The sequence below is a fragment of the Mytilus galloprovincialis genome, chromosome 10 (assembly GCF_965363235.1).
Source record: "Mytilus galloprovincialis chromosome 10, xbMytGall1.hap1.1, whole genome shotgun sequence".
Classification (NCBI taxonomy): Eukaryota; Metazoa; Mollusca; class Bivalvia; order Mytilida; family Mytilidae; genus Mytilus; species Mytilus galloprovincialis.
In genome coordinates, this window is record NC_134847.1 from 23753611 (window position 1) to 23779476 (window position 25866).

At 31.5% G+C, this 25866-nt stretch overlaps 1 protein-coding gene across 1 annotated transcript; it reads left to right on the top strand.

Annotated features, from left to right (window-relative positions):
* The first annotated feature begins 173 nt into the window (after nt 1-173).
* On the top strand, nt 174-17903 carry LOC143047214 (SET domain-containing protein 4-like). The gene is made up of 8 exons (XM_076220215.1): nt 174-388; nt 3933-4059; nt 7032-7440; nt 10304-10478; nt 11227-11311; nt 14994-15074; nt 16048-16171; nt 17796-17903. The coding sequence occupies exons 1-8, from the start codon at nt 250-252 to the stop codon at nt 17895-17897; spliced, it is 1242 nt and encodes a 413-aa protein (XP_076076330.1). The 5' UTR covers nt 174-249; the 3' UTR covers nt 17898-17903.
* The last annotated feature ends 7963 nt before the right edge of the window (nt 17904-25866 follow it).

Sequence of the window (25866 nt, forward strand, 5' to 3'; positions counted from 1 at the left end):
ACTGATTAACTCGCTATATAACTGCATTATTTCTTTCGTTATTTTGTTGCAATGAATCCCAATTGATGTCAATAAACTTCTCATGTGGATGATAATAATTTGTGTTGCTGTACATAAATCTTCGGAATCGAGCAAAAAATATTTCCTCAGTTCTCACTGGAAAACCCCCTGTCATATTTTGACCACCAGATGGCAGTACACAAATGCTGTTTGTTTACATGTGGGATTTGACATGTGGATATCAAAATAATGGGTAGAACTCTGAGACATAGAAAACGAATCGGGAAAAGATTGGCACGCTCTGCTTTGAGTGATGAACTTAAAGACCTTTTTAAATGGTTGAAAATGAAAGTTATAAATCATAACTTAAGACCCACTGTGTTTCATGGTAAAATATATTTTTTTATGATTTTGTATACAAATCCTTGATCTGAAGTTATAATTTAACATGCTACCATGCATAATACATGTACACAACAAGGACACACATTTTACAAGGACGTATAATCTAACATACGTCCTTGCATTTTATGATCATTTGAATAATTTAGGGATTTGTCAGTGGCGGATCCAGAACTTTTCCTAAGGGGGGGCCCTCTGACTGACCTAAGGGGGGCCCTCTCCAGTCATGCTTCAGTGATTCCCTATATAATCAACCAAATTTTTCCCAGGAAAGGGGGGCCTGGGCCCCCCTGGATCCGCCTATGTTTGTATCTCTTAGTCTTAAAAGAGACAATAATTCAAAGTTTTATTGCCATATATACTTTACAGTTTGTGACATATATAACATCTAAATATACAATGTTTATGAATTTGGTATTATATATATGTTTGTATGTTTTGTATTGTCTTCAGGTATCAATCATGTAATTTTGGATTTTAAACAAATAAAAATTACTTACTTACTTTAATACTTACTTACTTATAACAACAACAAAAACAAATGAAGACAATAACTAAGTAACTCAATATAATCAAGGATTTGTATAGTTAGACTATATTATACAAATCCTTGATATAATATATATGAAAATTATACAAATTCAGGTAAATATTAGAGGGTCCCCTAGCTGTCCTCAGTTCCATAACACAGTATTATAATATGTCTCTAGCTGGTCTAAATTGTTATATATTATTACATCTCTACAAATCCTGGAATTGACATATAATAATATATATGATCTAACATAATACAAGTGTGGCAACTAGACTTAATATAAGTTATGGTAGATATAGGCAAGGATTTGTATAGTAAGACCTTCTTACTATACAAATCCTTGATAAAGGTGTTAATTTATTTGTAATGGAGTCCAACATGTACATGTAGTACTGATGTACATGCATGTGTTTTACTTCCTTAAATCTCCTCTGTTGTTTATATATGTTTGTGTGCACATTCTGAAAAGTTTGGTGTTTGGAAATAAATGTGAAGAAAACCAAGATTATTATATTCAATAGGAGTGGTAGACTCCTTAATGAAGATTTCAATGTAGGAAATAATTCTATTGAATGTGTTAAACAATACAAATATCTTGGCATAGTCATTCAAAATACTGGAAACTTTAATGAAACCAGGAAACAGTTATTCCAAAAAGGTCAAAAGGCCAGTTTTAAACTTTATAAAGATTTGAAATCATCAAATCCTCCTATTAAAACTTTTTTGCATTTATTTGATCACTGTATACAGCCAATTGTAACTTATGGTTGTGAAAATTGGGGTGTTATAAACATTACTCCTAAAAGTAAAAATTTATCCCTTTATGACATATTTAAAGATTGGGAGTTTGAGAAGCTAAATTAAAAATTTTGTAAGTATATTATTGGTTTTACAAAGATGTGCACAAATGTAGCAGTCCTGTCGGAATTGGGTAGATATCCTCTTTATATAAATTTGCTAACACATATGTTTATGTATGTATTGGCATAGACTAGAGAATTCTCCATCTGATTTATTGAAAAGTGCTTATGCTGAGTTAAAAATGATTGAGAGTAAAGCTCAAACTAGCTCCAATAATTCATGGCTCTCTAATATCATTTTCTATAGTGAAAAATTGGGTATTGACCTAAATATATGTATAAATTTAGGCAAAAATTAATTAAAAATTTACTGAAAAAACAGCTCAAATTAAATTTTCAAAATGATTGGGAGAAAATGTGAGATTTTTATTTACAGAATCAAGGCAAATTGGACACTTATTTTTCATTCAAAAGGTCATTTGACTACGAAATTATTTAGATTTAAAGCACCCACAAAAACCTTTGTTAACAAAATACAGACTCAGCAATCACTGTTTAAGAATAAAAACTGGCAGACATGAATGAATTACCAATGTATGTGGTAATTAAATATGAAATATTACCTGACATGAGAGGATATGTTTATATTGTAATTTAAATTGTATTGAAAATGAAATGCACTTTCTTCTGGAATGCCCTCTTTACAATAACCTCAGAAGAGATGTGACTGATTATATAAAAAAAATACCCCAGTTTAGATAATTCAAACAGAAAAGATCTTTTTTCATGGATCATGATTAATGAAGATAGCAGATTTTTATCTATTTTATGTGCATACCTCGATAAAGGCCTGCAACTTAGAAAATCAGAAAATTAGTTAACTTAAATACTCTAAAAGATATCAAAATGATCTCCCCTTGACCACTGATTCTTTCCTCATGCATTTGAATTATTATTTTATGTTTCTTTAATCACTCTGTAATGTTTATGTCATGTTGTAATTAATGTTATGCTCTTAATGGGCCCTTTAATTTGGAAAATAAAAAATATTGTATTGTATAAAATCTTCATTAATTGTACGTGGTATTCAACTATAGATTGAAAATTGGTGGCCACTTTAAGAAGGTGAGAAGAATTATAACATCATCCATAAAAACTTTAAATGATTACCATAAATTTGTTTCTTTGATTTCTTTAATTAATGGCAGACTATGTACATGCATCTAAATTTAAATTCATATGGCTTATACATTAAAAAAAAAAGAGACAAAGTTGACATTTCTTAAAATATTTATACCTACACGTAAGCTAGGTTCTTATTGAACAAATTTAACCACTAATTGCAACACAAATGTTTCCAATTAGGAACTCTAGTGTAATAATCACTCGTTCTTCATCTGTGCTGTAAATGTTTGGAATTTTATTCAGAGTCAGTTGAATGTATATATGTTAGCAGACATTTTTAATGTGGAACATACTTTGATATAAAATTGTTGGTCTTAAAAGAAAGGGTAACCATGCATGTCCCAATTTAACACCAAAACTGTATTAAAACATTTTGTAAAATGGATACATTCTTCCTATTTTGGATTATTAATTGTTTTAAAATTTGAGAAAAAAATCAATGATCAAAATACAAATGAAAAGAAGATGAACTTAAAAAATGGACAGGAAGAATTATTCTTGAACAGATGAATTACCTTATGATATCCCATCAGAGACACTATTTGAAAAGTTATCTTGAAATTGTATGTTCACGCATTCTGATATTTATTATAGTAGATCTATTATGGATAATAAATCTTTATTTAACATGTTTAATGAGTTCAAATACACTTAGTTGCAACAAAGTCATGATATAAAACAGTGTTTTGATTACCAAATGGATTATATCCCCTCTCCCTGTGATAAAGACAATATTTTTCATTTGTGATGCGTGTAGAAAGTTTGCACATGCTCAGATTTCTCTCTCATATTGTTACAATAATGACATTCATATAACATCCAGTATTTTCATTCAGTCTCATGATGTTACTAAATTGTTATCAGTATATTTGAATTATTTGTCCAAATATTGTATTAAAAACAAATATGTTGCTCTGTAGTTGTCTAAAAGCATGTTATTGCTGGACATTACAATGAGATTGATGAGTAAATTATGACTAGAACTATCATAGTTATGTCTTTTATTTCAGACACTGGTAGAGGATTAATGACAAAGAGGCCTATTTATCCAGGGGACATTATCATTGCTATTCCAAAACCATTCCTTATTACCATGGATACAGTTTTGAAAAGTGAAGTTGGGTCTTTATTAAAAAGGTATGTAGTTTATTGCATCACATGTCCATTTAAACTTTTGGCAGTTCTATTGTCCTATTGAACAAATGCAACAGGTATTGTTCTCTGTGTTGTTTATTCAACAGAACCTTTAAATTTCTTCTGAGAGAAATCTATCACTCATTGATTTATCTACCTGAGTAAAAATAAATATCTGCTAAATAGATAGAAATCACAATAGGAGATGCAAGTATAAGAATGTAAGACTGAAACATAATGATGTAACAACTACAAAAGATATTTAAGAAATAATTGATGCAAGATATACTTTATTGTAGTTTTAACATGGGTAGGCATCAAATTCGTGATTATTTTTGCCCTGAGCGATAGTGAGGGCTAAAAAAACACGAATATAATGCCTACCCATGTTAAAACTACAATAAAGTATAGCTTGCATCAATTATTTCGATTCTGATTAGGACAATTAAGGTAATTTTTAGGTTCGATGTCTATAAGTGTAGAGCGTTTGTGTAGGCTCTTCCAAATTAACCACCCTTTTTTGTTTGTAAACAAGCAATCGACTGGGAACGTGAATTTCTGAGGGAGGAGTTTTCAACAGCCAGCATGAATGGTTGTTGTATCTAGGTCAAATATGTCAATTTCGAATTACAACACATTAGTCATGATAAATGAATTAGTAACAACATGTGCATCATTTAAGAGTTTGGAAGTGTTTAAAGTTAATGAAATATTTTAAATGCATGCCAATTTGATAAAATTCATTATTCTGCAGTAGTCAATATACGCATGTGCAAACAAATTTTATTGGATTTAGAGCATGGGTTTATTTAAGAATTGAATGCTTTTTTTTGTAACTTTATTGGGGTGTAAAAGCATTGACCGAAGTACATTTTGTATGAAGCGCGGAAGCGCTTCATACTAAAAATGTGCGCACGGTCAACGCTTTTACAACCCTGTAAAGTTACAAAAAAAAGCATTCAATACTTATAATTACATTTTTACCTATCACTATTTTCATAAGTGGGGGCCCACTGACTGCGCTAAGAGGGGGCCCGCTCAAGACACGCTTCAGTGATTCCCTATATAAGCAACCAATTTTTTTCCCAAAAAGGGGGGCCCGGGCCCCCTGTGCCCCCCCTCTAAATCCGCCTCTGCCTATAGGATCATGAAAACATTTACCTGCACACTTTATTGTGGGACCTCGTGTCAACATGAATGAAAAGTTGCATTGTGTGATGCAATTGATTAAGGAATATCACGAGATTGCTAGTTAGCCAATCAGAATAACGTATTATAATGAAACATACATCTAATGTAATTATTCACAAAGCGAAAGAAGCACGTCATATTAGAATTAAAGGTACATATACACATATGGTCTGCTAAAAAACGACATATATCTTGTCAAGCTTCAAGTTGTTTCAAGTCTAGTCAAGTTGTAATAGTTTGTAAGATTTTTAAGAGCCAATCAAAGAATTGCAATTGCAATTAAATTTCTGTTTACAAAACACTAGAATATATACATGATGAAAGTCAACCACATACATGTACATATATATATAGAGCCCAGGTGGTCGTGTGGTCTAGCGGGACGGCTGCAGTGCAGGCGATTTGGTGTCTTGATATCACAGTAGCATGGGTTTGAATCCTGGCGAGGAAAGAACCAAAAATTTGGGAAAGCAAATTTACAGATCTAACATTGTTGGGTTGATGTTTAGACGAGTTGTATATATATATAACTCGTCTAAACATCAACCCAACAATGTTATATATATATATACGAGTCTAAATTGAAAACTACGTTCAAACCTATGATTGTGTTGGATAAAAACCTTAATTTTTATACGTGTGCATGTAAAACAAATTTCTTTGTAGAAGGGTCTAAATACAGCACAAACAACATTTTCCAAAAGACCAAAAAAGTGAAAAAGTATATATTTAAACAAAACGCAAAACACAGATGTTCTTTAACCCTGCTGACTGCCATTGGCGATTGCCAAATAAAATTGATCACAAGATGTAACAAAATGGATCTTAATATAAATTATATACTAAACAGAAAACAATTATCTTGTGGCCACGATGTTATGCCACAAACATAAGGTGTCAATATATTTTTTTTGTACACCAGATCCGGATTTCGTCAATAAATGTCTCTTCATTGATGTTAGGGATCGAAATGGTATTTGGAAGGCCATATAAAATGTACCCTCATTTAGATAGACTCTTAAATTTTAAGAGTCAATATAGGATGAACGGATCATATAAACCGGAGGGAAAATATGATACAAGCCCAAACGAAAAAATATAAACAAGTCTAAATTGAAAACTACGTTCAAACCTATGATCGCGTTGGATAAAAACCGGCAATTTTTATACGTGTGCATGTAAAACAAATTTCGTTGTAGAAGGATCTAAATACAGCATAAACATTTTCCAAAAGACCAAAAAAGTGAAAAAGTATATATTTAAACAAAACGCATTTGACTAACAGGTCGAACAACTGATGTTCTTTAACCCTGCCCGACTGCCATTTATATATATAAACCCTCCCTCTCAATACTTGTGCACTTTGAAATTGGTATCATACATTTGTTTTACATCTGAAGTTTGTGTTAAAGTAAATCAGTAACAAAAACAAACAACAAGGAACAACACATAGAGCAGATAGCCTGATATGGAGCAGGTACAACATTTGGTTGGTTTCAACCCCTTTTACTTCACACATAACCTTCTGTTTAACATATCAAGACCATTTGTTGTAAAAGTAAAAGCACAGTCCATCTATCAACAGAATAAACACCAACTTAAACATTAAACAAGGAAAAAGACATGCTGATTGATTATGCCTTTGAAGAATGTTGATTGTTGTAGTTTTAACATCACTAAGAATTTCTTTTCTTTTAATCAATTGAAAGATTATTTTCTTTTAAATCACTTATGTATTTTGTTCTGGTCACTCAGTAGGATTTACCTGTATCATTTTGTTTCAGATCCCATTTGAAGTTAAATCTACAACAAGCAATGACAATTTTTCTTATCATTGAAAGTGAAAAACAGGAAGAATCAGTTTGGTGGCCGTACATAAAAGTATTACCAGAGACATTTGACACTCCTGCATTTTGGAAACCTAGTGATCTTTGTCTGTTTTCTAAAAATTTGTACAAAAAGATATTTGCTGCATTGAAAGATTTACAGACATTTTATGATGAAATCATTTTATTTTTATCCAGCTGTAAAGAAATCAAAATAACTTTTAATGAATTTAGATGGGCATGGTACTGTATAAACTCCAGATCAATATATTATGACTGTGACAGTTCTCCATACATCGCTGATACAAATAAAAACATTGCGCTTGCACCTTTCTTAGATGTATTAAACCACTCAACAACAGCAGAGGTAAGGGTATCAAACAAGATCAAGCTAATGAAGTCATGATCATCAGAGGTAAGGGTATCAAACAAGATAAAGCTAATGAAGTCATGATCAGCAGAGGTAAGGGTATCAAACAAGATCAAGCTAATGAAGTCATGATCAGCAGAGGTAAGGGTATCAAACAAGATAAAGCTAATGAAGTCATGATCAGCAGAGGTAATGGTATCAAACAAGATAAAGCTAATGAAGTCATGATCAGCAGAGGTAAGGGTATCAAACAAGATAAAGCTAATGAAGTCATGATCAGCAGAGGTAAGGATATCAAACAAGATAAAGCTAATGAAGTCATGATCAGCGGAGGTAAGGGTATCAAACAAGATAAAGCTAATGAAGTCATGATCAGCGGAGGTAAGGGTATCAAACAAGATAAAGCTAATGAAGTCATGATCAGCAGAGGTAAGGGTATCAAACAAGATAAAGCTAATGAAGTCATGATCAGCAGAGGTAAGGGTATCAAACAAGATAAAGCTAATGAAGTCATGATCAGCAGAGGTAAAGGTATCAAACAAGATAAAGCTAATGAAGTCATGATCAGCAGAGGTAAGGGTATCAAACAAGATAAAGCTAATGAAGTCATGATCAGCGGAGGTAAGGGTATCAAACAAGATCAAGCTAATGAAGTCATGATCAGCGGAGGTAAGTGTATCAAACAAGATAAAGCTAATGAAGTCATGATCAGCAGAGGTAAGGGTATCAAACAAGATAAAGCTAATGAAGTCATGATCAGCAGAGGTTAAGGTATCAAACAAGATAAAGCTAATGAAGTCATGATCAGCAGAGGTAAGGGTATCAAACAAGATAAAGCTAATGAAGTCATGATCAGCAGAGGTAAGGGTATCAAACAAGATCAAGCTAATGAAGTCATGATCAGCAGAGGTAAGGGTATCAAACAAGATAAAGCTAATGAAGTCATGATCAGCAGAGGTAAGGGTATCAAACAAGATAAAGCTAATGAAGTCATGATCAGCAGAGGTAAGGATATCAAACAAGATAAAGCTAATGAAGTCATGATCAGCGGAGGTAAGGGTATCAAACAAGATAAAGCTAATGAAGTCATGATCAGCAGAGGTAAGGGTATCAAACAAGATAAAGCTAATGAAGTCATGATCAGCAGAGGTAAGGGTATCAAACAAGATAAAGCTAATGAAGTCATGATCAGCGGAGGTAAGGGTATCAAACAAGATAAAGCTAATGAAGTCATGATCAGCGGAGGTTAAGGTATCAAACAAGATAAAGCTAATGAAGTCATGATCAGCAGAGGTAAGGGTATCAAACAAGATAAAGCTAATGAAGTCATGATCAGCAGAGGTAAAGGTATCAAACAAGATCATGCTAATGAAGTCATGATCAGCGGAGGTAAGGGTATCAAACAAGATCAAGCTAATGAAGTCATGATCAGCGGAGGTAAGGGTATCAAACAAGATAAAGCTAATGAAGTCATGATCAGCAGAGGTAAGGGTATCAAACAAGATCAAGCTAATGAAGTCATGATCAGCAGAGGTAAGGGTATCAAACAAGATAAAGCTAATGAAGTCATGATCAGCAGAGGTTAGGGTATCAAACAAGATAAAGCTAATGAAGTCATGATCAGCGGAGGTAAGGGTATCAAACAAGATAAAGCTAATGAAGTCATGATCAGCAGAGGTAAGGGTATCAAACAAGATCAAGCTAATGAAGTCATGATCAGCAGAGGTAAGGGTATCAAACAAGATAAAGCTAATGAAGTCATGATCAGCGGAGGTAAGGGTATCAAACAAGATAAAGCTAATGAAGTCATGATCAGCAGAGGTAAGGATATCAAACAAGATAAAGCTAATGAAGTCATGATCAGCAGAGGTAAGGGTATCAAACAAGATAAAGCTAATGAAGTCATGATCAGCAGAGGTAAGGGTATCAAACAAGATAAAGCTAATGAAGTCATGATCAGCAGAGGTAAGGGTATCAAACAAGATAAAGCTAATGAAGTCAGCAGACAATATAACCTATATTTGGATCATTTTACATTATTACTGCTAGTAATTAAAATATACATTCTTAGTTTCATGGTTTCACAAATGTTTATTTTTTTCTAGAATAACTTTAAAGGTTGCAAAAGGAATTTACAAAATAGGCAAAATGTGTAAATTCAAATGAGCTAGAAAACCAGAAGGGGCAGAAAAAAATAAAAAAAAATAAAGGAATGCTTTTGTTAGAACTGGTGTTTTGTGAAAATATAATGAAAGATGTTCTGCACTACAATATATGCTAATTTCATTGCAGATTCAAAGTATATGAATGGTCCAGCCTGTCAAGGGCAAGCATCAATACATGAACATTCACATTATAATAAAAACAAACTGGATACACATCATACATGCGTAATGTTTCATTTAGTTTTTATTGTTTGGAATTTTGGTCTATAGATCTTATCACAGTTGGTCACAATTGAAATAGGAAGATGTGGTCGTGGTACATGTATGAGTGCCAATGAGACAACTCTCCATCCAAGTCACAATTATAAAAGTAAACCATTATAGGTCAATGTATGGTCTTTGTAATACATCACATTTTACCTTCTGTGATATCCATATATAGGAATGAGAAGTTAAGAGCTGATAAATTAGCTTTACATTAAAGAATTGAAAACTATGTAACGTTATATCCATTTCATTTGTCATGCTGTGAATTTAATGATGGTGAAATAATGCACATGAAAAGTGATTTTTTTTGTGCCGATTCTATCAATTTTGTATGTAACCAGTAGAGAAGATTTGATCATTAGATAAAACAATAATTGTGTATAGCATTCTAATTCGTATTTCCTAATAATTTCTTTCAAATGTTTCAGGTTGAAGCTGCATTTAATAAGAATAATAACTGTTTTGAAATAAAAACCTATAATTCATTTAGAAAATATGATCAAGTATTTATATCGTATGGAGCACATAGTAATACACATCTTTTAATGGAGTATGGATTCATTCTTCCTGATAATCCACATGATGTTTATGAATTAGATTATGGTGAGTAACTCTGATACTTTTCTTCTGGACATTCATTTTAATTTTTTGGCTACCATTTTTAACGCAAACCACAAATATGTTCAGCAAACTATATTTTAATTGTTCCATAGGCTTAAACAATGTATGCAGAATTTTATGAAAATTTACAAAACCTGCTTTAACACATACATGTATATACAGAAAAAAAAAAATCTCAATCATAGAGTGATCATTAAACATTTGAAGACATTATCATTAATTCTATAATTTAATTAACTCATGAGTAAAAGGTCAAGGCTACAGCATTTTGTTGCAAAAGCCAGACAGCAATCCTATATTCATTCGTCATCATCGACATTTGAGTTCAGTCTTTGTCTGTCTGTCTATCTGTACCACCTTCTTTATCCTTTGTTTGATACACTTTTGATTTGTAGAATAAAGATTATGGTATGCAAACATGAGCATGTGAAGGAATTTTTATGCTGTTTAGTTTATCCAGAAAATTTCCCTTTGCACCTTAGAAATTTTGACCATCTTTAAAACTAACCTAACCATTGCAGGTCTTCCTACGCGTATGATTGGCTCTACACTAAACTTGGTAAATTGTTTGATCCTAATACACAATTGTTAGTAGGATGCACCAGTCCATTGAGTTTTCCAAGAGAGTACCTGTATGTGTATTTCTTCACCAATTTTTCACTATCTTGTGTTCAGGTAGAGTAATTTTCACAATAGTTTAGATATGACTTTCTTTAATTTCACATTTCAGATGAAATAGTAAGAGTAGCACAGAATTTAAATTTACAGTATATTGATAGAAAGAAAAGAATTATAGAAGAGAATAACATTAACAGGTTTGTATTGTTTCCCAACTTCTGATTGCCTGCATAGGGCCATATGATCAATATCCATCACCTGGTGTGTCTGTTTTGCCATCAATTTTCAACTATTGTTATCTTGAAACACACATATTTTTTTCTCTCTAAAACCACAGGACTATTTTCCCCTAATCTTGTGCTGAATTATCCTTAAAGTATACACTTTGTCTTTGTTTCAGCCAATTAACCAAAATGTCCACCATAGCTTAACATAGATCATAAAGGTAAAATGCCAATAATTGTTTTATTTGTCTATCATCTCAAAAACTTGTATTGTATTAGATAGATAAAATCTGACTTACACAAATATGCTCAGAATGTCAAGAAGATGTACAATGTATCAGCTTTCCTTTTCTTCCAAAGTGGTCCGATGACTTTTTTATAGGAGTTTTTGCAATAACTTTGAAAATTATATTATAAAATAGTCACCAAAAATGAGGATCTACCATTGACCCTTATTAGCTATTGGGTTAAGGATTATGTACCCTTGTGTTGATTCAATGTTAAACATATGGAAATTTTATAGAAAATCCACAGCCTTCATTCATCCTTGTAATCTCATATTTGGCAATTTAATGACTGATAGATATAGGATTGTTGCATGCAGTGCTAGCATTGATTTCCCTAAAACAAGTTTATTAATGTAGTTATTGGTTAAAACAAATACAAATATGGACCAAATCAAGTACACCTTTTAGGGTGTGCTCGACTTTAGTGACTCAGCACGAGGCGTTTTGGAATTTACAGGTTGTTTAGAACTTTTTGTAAAAAATAAACACTAGCACATCATAGAAAAGCAAGTGAGTAATCTATGTTTCAAAATTTATAACAAAAATGTCTGTATTAAAGGCTGTGGATTTTCTATAAAAATCTTGGTATATTTGCCACAAAAGTCTCTTTTTCTTTTAAATGCAATGAAACAGTAAATAGTAGTGCTTTGCATCAAGTTTCCCTTTGGTATATGCACAAAATGGCATATCCCTCTTATTTATTATATCTGTAGTTTTGATATAATTGAAGTTTGAAAAGTTTGCACAAAAATGGCTACAGAAGGGGTCATAAACCTTAAAGGCTTATATACATGTAAACCCAACCACATTCTGTGTGTGCCTTTTCAAGTGAGGAGCCTCTAATTCAGTGCTTTTTATTTGTTGCTGTATATTTTATTTTTTGTTTAGTCTTAAATTAGTTTTTTTCATCATGATTTATAGCTGACTAAGCAGTATGTTTTTTTTTTATTGTTAAAGACTTATGGTGGCCTATAATATCATGAATCCCCATTTGATCAACTCTGCTGGATAGTTGTCTCAATGGCAATCATACCATATCTCCTCATTTTATATTATAACACAAATTGTCAATCAACTCCCAAAAGGGACAATATTCCCACATGTTTGGCATTTTTTGGCAATATCGTTAAATCCCGATTATTAGTTTTAGATTAACACATGATTAAGTGGGCACGCCAGTATAAATCATTTATTTGTTTAAATATATGTTTTTCACAATTTATTTCTATAAATGAACTTTATCATATACTTATAATAGGAAAATTGAGAAGAACTAAATTACAGAAATCACTTAAATTTTACAATTGTTTAGTTTAAATACAGTCTATTTAGAAAAAAAATTTAAAAAATATAGGTCACCGATGAGTTAAAAAAAGATATTTCAGTTTTAATGCAAAAAAATGTAATTTTTGCACCAAAGGGAGATAATTTGGACTCCAATGATATAAACATTTTAAAAGTCATCTGGGATCAAATCAAATCGATTTTTTTGGGTTGATTTTGTTCCATATCATAAAAAAACAACTAGTAATGTATAAATAAACTTTGTAATGAAAAAAAATGTTTGGTACCCTGAAGCCTCCTTTTATTGCGAACCCTATCATAGTTTTCCATAGATTCACCTGCAAGTTACCTGTCCATTTAAACTTTTGTAAGATCTATTGTTCCATCTAACAAATACAACAGGTATTGTTCTCTGTGTAGTTTATTTGATGGGACCTTTAAATTTCTTCCAAGAGAAATCTATCACTCATTGATTAATTTACCTGAACAAAAAATTGAACTGTCAATGATAAAAATACATGTACAAATAATAAATAAGAACACCTGCAAAACTGCATGTGGCATTGTATTTATTCAATATCAATAATACATTTTAATAGTTTCAATATAAACACTGATTCAAAAATTAAAAGTTGATTTCTGATCTAACTTTTGTATAATTAACCTTATAACCTATAGGAGGGTTAGCTTGTCTAAGGGGGATTAGTTTGTTCATACTTCAGTATTTATGATAGTAAAATGAATCTCAGCCAAGTGTGCATTGCTATTATTTAGTTAAGTTAGTTTGCAAAATAAATTTTAAAGTCATTTTCAAGATTTCAAAATTAAAGCGTTTTTTTAATCAAATTAATCATGTAATTCTTAAAATATTTTTTTATCTAAATTGATGTACTGTGTAAATAATGTATCCAATGCAAAATTTGCACCTTTTATGAATCAAAAGAACTACATAATACATGAACAGTCAGACTCAACAATAACCAGGGGAGATAATTTTAATGAATATATCCACAGTGTTTAAAAATGTTCTCAGATTTTTCAAGCGTTATTCCATCTATAACTGCATCACATATTGCAGCTCTTGTATGGTCAAAAGTAAAATAACAGTGATTTTATAAAATAAGAGTACAAATAAATCATTGTACAAATGTTACTTTTTGGTCTTCCCTTACATAAAAACAGCAAGAAAATTATTAATCTATTCAGATACATAGCTGAGAAATCAACATAAAAGGAATAAGTTGAGATGAATAACTATTTGTGAAAATAAGTTGGTTTACAGAATTTGAAAAATAAACAAAAAACACACATTCATACACCTTGGGCATTTATTATATTGATTTCTGTCCTTATTAATACACTATTGACATCCTTTCATGAAAACATAACAAAGCCTCAGTTTTGAATGAAGAATAAAAAACAACAACCAGGGTACCGGTATATTGAACAATTACAAGTGTATTTTCATTCATTTGGAAGATTTTTTTTTTACTCAGGTAAATTAATCAATGAGTGATAGATTTCTCTTGGAAGAAATTTAAAGGTCCCAGTGAATAAACTACACAGAGAACATTTATACCTGTTGTATTTGTTAGATGGGACAATAGAACTTACAAAAGTTTAAATGGACAGGTAACTTGCAGGTGAATCTATGGAAAACTATGATAGGTTTCGCAATAAGTAACTTATGTTTTGCGACTAAAATGAAGTTTGAGGAGGTAAAATAATATAAAGATATTGTTTCTTCAAAATAGGTAAACAGAGAATTAAACTTTTCATTCAAACTGTGTTGTTTAGCTAACAATTCAATTTGTTTAATTTATAGCCTTTAAACGGATCAGAAAACATGATTCGTAATAAAAAAAAGAAGTTAGAAAAAGTTAGCTCAAATGGGGAGAAATAGTATACATCTAATTTGGAGCTTTTGTTCTTTGCCTTATTCTGTTTGCAGCTTTTATTGTAAGTTATGTACTCTTAATAGAACATTGCAGGTACATGTATAGAGTTTCTTTCATCATCTTGTGATGCAATATAAATTTGGCCAACATTTTACACTCTCATTTTTTGTGTATTTTTACACACAGGAAATTAGTTTGTAGTAAGGAGGGTGTGTCATGGAGTATGCATGCTGTGATGAAGATACTAGCAATGGATTTTACTGAATTGTAAGTTTATTTACATTTATAAATTGAAGTTGTTAAAGTCATATGAAATAAGTGACTGGTTATCCAATTCTTGAACCAATGCATGTATATATCATAAACTTAGTCCTCTGTGCACAATTTTATTATTTTTTACGCAAATTTATTGTATAATCGCCATTTTTTTCTTTCTCTCTGTCTGTTATGATTTAACAAATATGGCTGCTCATTAAATGCCGTGTTTTGAAACCGAAGTTTACCGATTGTCACCTTATAGTAAACTATCAACAAAAAGCATTGGTATTGAGTATGTGTTTAACATGTACAATCAGATTATTGTTTATTTTTAATGACAGATCCATGCGAGGTGGGTCACACTAAGGTCACTATGCATTCGGAAAATATGTTGGCGAATTGCTTCCTGCAAGCAAGCAATTAGAAAGTAAACTTCTTCTATATGTGGACAAATAAAAGAATATTCCTTAGAAAAAAGTATATGTACATATATTGATAATGAAAGCTATCCATTTAGTTATAAAAAACATATGCATAATTTTTTTTTAATTTGAGGTTTCATATGACTTTAATTATTGCCATTCTTAAAACATTTGCATATACTTTTAGTAGTATATTTTTTTTATATTCCAATTCTTCCATTAGATTTATATTTTACATGTACTATTATTAATAATAATCCTTTTTATTATTAGTAAAGCCATATTATAGAGAAAATAAATATTGATAAAAAAAAATGGAGACTATCTGTAAAACCTGATGGCATTTATGCCATAATGACCAAAGGATTGCTTCTTTTATTTATTTAACAAATTTGAGAAGCAATATTGAGTATTGTTCAAATGCATTTGTAATCTTAAGTCAAATAATTAATAAATAAACAAAAGAATTGTTTATGTTAAAGATGTTTTTGATGACAAAAGATTGAATAGTTCTGTGTACATGTTTAAAACAATGCAAACATTTTCTTTGTTGTTTTCAGAAAAAGTTGGAAATTAATATTTAAAGATGATCAAATATCGGTAACAAACCAGAAAGCAGTTGAACAGATGGGTCATATTCTTCTTCAACAAGAATTGCTTGAACTTAGAAATGTCTTTGTCAAGGTATGAAACAAATCATTCATGCAAACAGAAATTATAAATGTTGTTGTTATTAGACTGAAGATGTTTTCACAGTGTCAACCCATTATATTGAAGAATAAGACAGTATGAGCTAAACAAAATTTAAGAATGATGTCTGTGTAAGGGGCGGTAGGAGGGGGTCTCATCCCATATTCACTGACTAAAACATAAAGTATTCTTTCCCGCATATTGAAAAAGTCCAGGTGTAAATCCTGAAATTCCAGCGAAATTTATCCCTACATCCCTCAAAAGGTCTATTCTCCCTCTGTTGTCCTTTTGTTGTCCCCCGTTTAAAGCATTGTGATGGACATGGAAATACCTGGCATCCATCCATTTGTGTGTTCCTCAGGTCTTGTTAGAGCTCTCACAGATACAATTGTTGCCAGATTTTTATAAAAAAACATATTTTAGGTTATTATATTATAGGTGAATATCGGTAATATCTCAAACAAGTTCTAAAATGGTGGCAGATCGACTTTATTAAAGAGTTATGCCCCTTTAAAATATTAAATTTATTAGAAATGGCCTCGTGAGCCCTTCTACAGGTACAATTCTTACCAGATTTTTATAAAACTTATACTATAGGTTAATATCAACAATATCTCAAACAAGTTCTAAATGGTGGACAAACAATTTTTAAAAAAAGAGTCCCTTGGAAATCCCTCAATTTTACTATTTCTAAGTTCAAATTAGTTTCTAAAAATGAATAGAAAAACCAGAACTCAGCACTTCAGACCAATGTGGTCTTGTAAAAAATCAAAAAATATCTTTTAACCTGCTATTTAAAAACTGCAAAGAAACGGATTTATAACGAATGAAATGAAACTTTTCCACAGATTCACCTATTGTTCAATCGATTTAAATTTTTGTTATTTCTAATGTCCCATTCAATAAATACAATATCTATTGTTTTCTGTGAAGTTGCATAACTATCAGTTCATATCAGTTTGACAACTATATATTTTGAGTCAGGATCTTAGACTGACCTAAGGCCACGGTCCCCTGTGCAACACATAGTTTTTGTTTCTAATTTTGGCACTGTTTCCATTAAAATCCATGATTTCTTTAAGTGACACTTGCAGATCATTTTTAGTAGTAGTGTGAACCTTGACTATAAGGTATGGGCTTCGTTCATTGTTGAAGGCCGTGTGGTGACCTATAGTTGTTAATTTCTGTGTTATTTTGGTCTCTTGTGGAGAGCTGTCTCATAGGCAATCATACCACATCTTCTTTTTTATACTTTTTTGTTTTATCATCTTCAATTTTTGAACAAGTTTTGGATTTTCTAATGTTTTGTCAACAAGCCTCACTGGAGATATTTTTTGTTGAGATGGACATCTGGTTCAGTACAGTTAGTTCTGTTAATAATATCATCAGTTATAATGCCAAGTTTCAGATCAATGTTTTTCTCAACTGACAGAAATGTCTTCTGTATTTCATTAAAAGATTTCCATTATAATGATGAAACCTTATCCCAAACTCAGTAATGAGTAGCAGTTCTTGCACTTATTGTATCAGTTAAAGGTTTGATAATGGTTTAGGGATGAAGCTGAAACAGCAATAATATTACACGATTTTATAATAATTGTGATTGTTTACTTTGTAGTTTCCGTCAAAGGACAAAAGCAGACTGACCCCACATCAAAATCTTGCCCTGGATTTGCTGAAAATTGAAGAAAATATTTTACAACAGTCAATAAAGTTATAACAATAATTTGTCTTATTTGATGTTGTGAATGAGTTGTCTCGGGAAATGCTGCGGAACCTTGAGATATTGATGTTACTTAACTGTCGTCTTCAGTGGCTGTATTCATCATGATTCATCAATGATCTAATGTTATATGAAATACAGTGCTACTTTTTGAATGGATGATGGCATCTGTCAATTGCAATGTTGATGGCTGTAGTCATTGGCAACAATGCTTGACAGTTGACATTACTTTCTAAGAGTATTACATTGGAGTAACACAAAATAGTTGTAGCTTTACCAGTAACAAATGAGATTCATTTCACTCTTGAATACTTGCATATATATATATATATATATGACGCCCGACAAGAAAAAACGACCCTTATGGCAAAAATAATGAATTATCAGATTTTTTATTAATTAAACAGAAAATACTTATGCCAACTCAATGTAAAAAATTTGAAAACGATCGGTGAAAAATTAGTTGAGAAATTTCAATTTTGGTAACACATGAAATGTGTTCTAACGTAAAATTCAACGTAACGTTGGAATCATACACTTTGACGTCGATTTAAGTTTGCAGCAATTTACTACTTTACTCTTCTCCTGGTACTTGACAAAATGTAGCCTGATATTCCTTCCTAGCATATGGACGATTATTTTAATATAGATGTTCCTACCTACCACGTGCAATTCTGGCTGTAGGAATAACTACAGGACGAGCCAACTTATCGAACTATTATAAAGGACGATGAAGAGTATCTATTTCTTTTTATTTTGTTCATTTTTTTTTGTAAAATTAATTTCTGATTTATTGTCAGCAACGATGAAATAATGGTACATTCTGATACCAGAGAATAGGTTTAATCAAAACAGATAAAATTGGTTTCTAATCTCTCCATTTTCTAAGTAGTTTCATCGTTCTCTTGCTTACAATGTTAACCGACTTATCTTATTGATGATGATTTTTGGAAGAATTCTGCCACATGCGATACAGTATCACAGTTTGATCGTCAATATTTTTTTTAGCTTGACAAAATCTACCAAACGTTTAGTATGACCAAAGGCTTATTTTTCTAATATCGTCCAGTTACATGTAGCACACACAAAGCAAGATAGTCAGTCATATACCGATTTTTTTCTCCTACAACAACAGAACAATAAAGACTTTCATTTGTTGGATTTCAAATATAAAAGATTTTTTTTTTATTTTGGTAGCGATTTCAGTGTTATCTTAAATGTAATTTTAAAAAAAAACACACTGAAGTGTGAACTCCTGATTCTTCCAGGGCACTATCTGTTTTTCATGGGGTTTGTGTTGCTCAATTTTTAAATTTCTGTGTTATTTTTTGTTTCACTCGTTTGATTTTAAGACATGGTCATCTGAGTTTTCTGTTTATGATTTATGATTTCACGCTTGGTGTCTGTTTATGATTTATGAGTTCACGCGTGGTGTCTGTTTATGATTTATGATTTCACGCGTGGTGTCTGTTTGTATTTATTTGATATTAAGGATCAACTTGACTAATTTGTACTCTTATTCGATCTTTCTAAGGTTCAGATTGAATCAATTCATATTGCCAGTTAAAACAGTTTGGCCATTCAAAATCAAATTGACAATAAAATTAGAAATGAAATATAGATTAAAGGAGCTCAATGTGGGAATTTGTCGTGGAAGGTCAGTGTTTTGAACATTTCATCTAAAGGAGTGGAATATATTTTGCCAATAGGGCGTTTAATACTGGTATTAATTTACAGCCGATTCTATTCAATGTGTAGGCAAAGGTAATATCTTTGGTTAGCTTGATTTGCGGCTAGCTTAACCGTGAAGTCATTTTTAGTTCAGGTAAACTACACTCCTTTAAAAGTAGACTCATCCGACAGATAACCAATTTATCCGTCTGTAAGACCAGGCTACTCCGAAAGGATGGTCGTATACCTTAGCTAACCAAAGATATTACCTTTGCCTACACACTCAATGGAATCGGCTGTAATTAATTTAATTGTTTCATATTTTTCATATCGGGGTCTTTTATAGCCGACGGTACGGTATGTATTATCTCAATGTTGAAGGCCTATAACTACGACCTGGGACTATTATACTAGTATAAGAGTCCCATCTACGACACACATCAGAATATATAGATGCAAATATTATGTGCGGACAGCAAGGCGACCAGACATTTGTCCATTCTGTTCAGTGGACATATCTAGTCTATAGATGCTCCGTGTTGAAGACCGTACTTTGACCTTTAAGGGTTTACTTTTTTAAATTATGACATGGGTGTTGAGTTTTTTCATTGGCACTCATACTCATCTTCTTATATCTACATCCAGTTCCATCTGTCTAAAATGCTGATACAAATGTGTCAAAACCCGACTATTTTGATTCACAAGAAGATAACACAATCTGAGGTTCAGAGTCATGTCTGTTATGAGGTACTGTTTGTGGTAAACCATGCAGACTAGCATAATTTTTCAAATATTGTACCAATGAAAATGTATTTTTTGGACGTCTATTAAACATGTTAAAATTTTGTTATTTTTTTGGTATTTCTTTTACTGTTGATGTGTATAATCAAAGATTTTAAACGGGACTCTCGAATACTATAAGTAACAGAAATGTATCTCGAAAAATTTACCTGTCGTCAAAAGTTTATGTAAAATTTAGTTCGCTTTCGCTCTCCGTATCTAGAACAGGATTTATCTACGCCGTTTTATTTTAATTTACCCAATAAATACATATCTTTGCCTTCTTTGAATAGTTCATTTCTACATGTATTATCTTCAATGTTATCGTTAAATGAGAACTGCAGCTGCGTGTGCAATATCGTCCGTTTCAGATATATTTCTTGCAATAAATATATACGCATGTCAATGTTTACAAAACAAACTAAAATGCACGTTAAACTAAAAGTGATTTAAACGAAAAATAACATTTGAAAACTTTATTAAATAACATTAAAAATATATCTGAAGTGCGAAATTTCAATCTGTCCGTGTTCGTAATAAATATCAACTATTTTTATGTATTACTATAATTATAAGTTTCGCCTGGATATCCCTTATCAGAGAAATTTGATTCGAAGTGAACTTGAAAATTTCAATATTATGTAAAAGTAAAATAGATTGTTTTTTAACATCTAAAGTATGACATTTCAAGATTGAAAAAAATATGAAGAACAACAAGTTTATTTGATGTGATATAATTATTTTTTTTTTTTCAGCTTGTACTGCCTCCATTAGTCCTTGCCTCATGTTTACAGATCAATGTAATATATCCAGCATCATCTTTTTTGAAAATTAACATTGCAAAATTGCATTTGTTTCTGTTTCTGATTTTACATGGCGTTAAAAAATACCATTGAAAGTTTTTTATCGGATTGTTAACCTTATCTATCCGTGAATTCAGAGATTTACGCGACGGATGATACAGTCAGTGACTCCTGATCATTAAGTCAAAATCATCAATTTAAAAAATGTCTTCTCGTCGTTGTATAACCTTTTGTACTAGAGTTGCATATTTATTTCAATCAAGTTAACAACTCAATTTAAGTCAAACAATATTCTGCATCTCATTTTATTCACAATCAAAGAAAATTAATACAACGAAATTTAACTGTGACCATTAAATAGTATACATAATAATATTTGACAACATTGTAACAATGATTAACCAGCTTAAACAATCTCGTGAATGCATCCAAAATTGTTTTTCGAATTAGCTCAAGCCTCTAGCATTTTTTATTTTATAATGATCACTGATGATTTTTCTTCCTTTCTTTGTTGTTTTGTTTCTTCATGGCCTACCACACAGACCATTTAAGAATAAAAGATTAAAAAGATTTGTTTTCGAATGGATGCAGAACACCAATATTTTGTTTACTTTTAGAAAATGTAAAACAAGAATTAAGATAAAACTTGTCCTGAATAAAATTGAGAAAGGAAATGCAGAATCTGTCAAAAAGACAACATCCTGGCCAAAGAACCGAATTTTAGGTTTATTATAGTTTTTGTGCCGTATGAGCCGAGTTAATTCCATCCCCTTTCCACTTAGAAGATGAGTGGCCGGGATCTCTAAAGCCGATTTTGGCGATTTTTGTAGGAGATTTAAGTAAACTTCTAAAGCATTTATAAAACAAGTGAAACATTGAGTTACTGCTTACTGGTGATACCCCCGCCGAAATATTTCGGTAAACAGGAAGTTGTTGAGTGATGAATCTGAAAACGCATCGCACGATATAACTGAATTATATAAACCCTGAAACCAAATTTCAGAAATCCTTGTAATGTAGTTCCTAAGAGATATGTGACGAATATATTCATGGGACGAACGGACGGACTGACGGATGGATTGACTAACGGACACACAGAGGTTAAACAGTATACCCCCACTTTTTTAAAGTGAGTGATATAATTATGAACTGATATTTGTTTCATACTAACAGTTTTAAACGCATTGCAAATTGTTATGCCCTACTATCGTAGGGCATTATGCTTTCTGGTCTATGGGTCCGTTCGTTCGTTCGTCGTACCGTTCGTCCCAGTTCAGGTTAAAGTTTTTGGTCAAGGTAGTTTTTGATGAAGTTGGTCCAATCAACTTGAAACTTAGTACACATGTTCCTTAAAGCGTGGCAAAATAAAAGACGAAAAATTTCAGACAGACTCTCTTCTCTTTCGTACTTAATTTCTTGTAAGCAAACTCTCTCGTGTGATTAACCATGCAAGATTTTCCGCATTTGGCATGCATAATGTTGCGCCAAATATTAAATTATTTTCTTAGGTTCTTCATACAGTAACTTGAAAAGAAATCCAGCTGCGGGAAAAAACTTTTAGAAAATATTTACGTGGGTTTTTTTTTACACAACATTGATATTGTTTATATATTGTTAAAGGTTAATACGCGGTGTATCATCACATATCGTGGTACTATGTATGAGGGGGGGGGGACAGGGGGGTACCCTTCTCCCTTCTCCCACCCCTCTTCTCCTTTCTCCTACCCCTCTTCTCCTTATTTTATTTTTTTTAATTTACCGGAAAAAAGAGAGATATTTTATTTTTTCATATTTTATTTTTTTCTCCAACTTTTTCTCCTTTCTCCCAGCCTTCCTCTCCTTTCTCCTACCCCCTTTCTCCTTTCTCCCACCCCCTTTCTCCCTGTCTCCCTTACCCCTGTTCTCCCCCTCATGTATTAATGAGACATGGTGATGTGTGGGATTTTATTGTATACTGTTTATAAATCATTCCTCTCAAGACAATAAGAATATACAGCGTATGTCAAAACCAGCATTTGAAAAGTTTGAATAGAAATTTATCACAAAATTAAATTTTAAATCGCAAATAAGGCATTATTTTACAGAAGTATTTATATGTAATATAAGAATATACTATTCAGTTCGCATGGATAACGCTATGTTTAGAAAAAATATCTCAATTTCAACGTGCAATTTATCGGTTTGTTCTACGTTACATTCTAGCGTTGACTACCGATAACGACGTCAAATGCGATAAGGGTGGTTTTTGCTTGACGGGCGTCATATATATATATATCTTATCTAAAACTATACATCCTGGATTAATGAGAGGGTTAAATGCTCACACAAATATTTAACCCTGACACATTCTATTATACATGTGCCTGTCCAAAGTCAGTAGCTTTGAACTACTAGTAAGTGGTTGGCATTGGTCATTGATCACATTTGTTTTTCATTTATTGTTTTTCAGTTTTTTTTTTATAGCAAACTATAAGGCAAAATATTTGCTCATTGTTGAAAGCTATACAGTTGCCTATGGTTGCTTACATCCAAGCCATTTGAACTCTGGCGGATATTTGTCTCATTGACAATAGTAAAACATATCCTTATATCTATAATTAGAAGCTTATATTAGTATCTTTTTTCTGTATGGGTCAGATTGACCAGGTCTTGAGTTGTAGAGGTTGGTGGTGGTACTGCAGTAATTACATACATGCATGCCTGTTATTTAATACGTCATTAGATGTTTGAAGAATTCTTTTTAAATAATCCATGACTATTGTGTTTGTATGTGGGGTCCATTTCAAATAAGTTTGCAGACTGATTCTAATGTACTTTTGAGAAGAACCATAATAGAAATAATATATGGCCGTAGGCGGATCCAGGGGGGGGGGGGCCCTGGCCCCCCCCTTTCATGGGAAAAATTTGGTTGATTATATAGGGAATCATTGTTGAAGCATGACGAGCGCCCCCCCCCCTTAGGTCAGTCAGTGCCCCCCCCCCCCCTTAGGAAAAGTTCTGGATCTGCCACTGATGGCACAATCAATGACAAGTAAGTCCCCTTTTTATGACGTCACAATAGGAAATTCAGAAGAAATCCAGAAAATTTTAACATCATAATTAAATTTCGACCAATCATTTGGTGAGAACAGATATTTCACTAGTGATGAGACATATGTTTCTCACACTGCTCAGGAAATGTGAAAATAAGCTTAACAATCACAGAAGTGCATTTTCAACATTGAAGACAATAAAATAATTCATGACCTCTTTTGTGTTGATTTTGAAATGCTGATTAAAAAATGTTCTTTCTGTCCAATATATTTTTTTTGCACCATAAACATAAGGTTAGATGAAACCTGCAAGACATTATCATCTAAACTTAACATATCAATGTTCTATGAAAATGAGTTCACAGTCAGATGAATCCTTCCAGAAAGACATGTACACCTTACAATATTTACAAATAAAATGTTAGAAAAAAAATCCATTGAAAATTGACCAAACCACAGATTTTTTTAAACAATGTCCAATGAACCATAAAATTGAAGTCAAGGTCAAATGAAATCAGTTGGGGCATGATTTGTATATTCCAAAGGCATACTGAATGTTTTACGGAGGGGACCAACCTAGTACACATCACAATCATTCCATACACCAAGTTATAAGATATCGTATAAAGATAATTATATAATTTATCTTATAAATTAAATAAGATATCTTATAAATTAAATAAGATATCTTATAAATTAAAATAAGATATCTTATAAATTAAATAAGATAACTTATAAACTATATGAGATATCTTATTACTACATGTAAATATTAAAGATATCTTATAAACTATATGAGATATCTTATTACTACATGTATATATTAAAGATATCTTATAAACTATATGAGATATCTTATTACTACATGTATATATTAAAGATATCTTATAAACTATATGATATATCTTATAAAGTATATAATATATCTTATAAACTATATGATATATCTTATAAAGTATATAATATATCTTATAAACTTAAGGAGATATCTTATAAAGTATAAAATTAACTATATATGATATCTTATAACCTATATAAGATATCTTCTTTATTATATAAGATAGAGTATATATTATATGAGATAGTTTATATATCTTATATAATATATAGGTATCTTATAAAATTTTTATTATAAGATTTCTCATAAACTTTATAAGATATCTTATTGCTAACATTAGATATATTTTAAGTATAATTTTCTTTATAAATATCCTATTATATTATATAAGATATGTTCTAAAGTTTATAAGATATATCTTATTAGATATCTCATATAATTGGTAAGATATCTCATATAATTGGTAAGATATCTTATATAATTTTCTTAAAAGATATCTTATAAACTATATAAGAAATCATATCTTATAAATTTTAAAAGATATACTAGAACACATCCGCGACATCGCGGGGAAATAGAGCGTAGGTAAATACTGACTGGAGAATTTCAGGAGAGGTATCAAAAGTCAAAGGTACTTAGGGACTGGGCACATTTTTTTGCCCTCCCCATATTCCAAATACCGATTTTTATACCTTCAGTTTTTCTGTACTCTATAAATATGCATATATACTTACTTACTATACAGAGAATTTCAGGAGAGGTATCAAAAGTCAAAGGTTACCGTACTTATATATATATATACATCAGTGAACGCCCTGAATAGTAAAGAGCCCCCCCCCCCC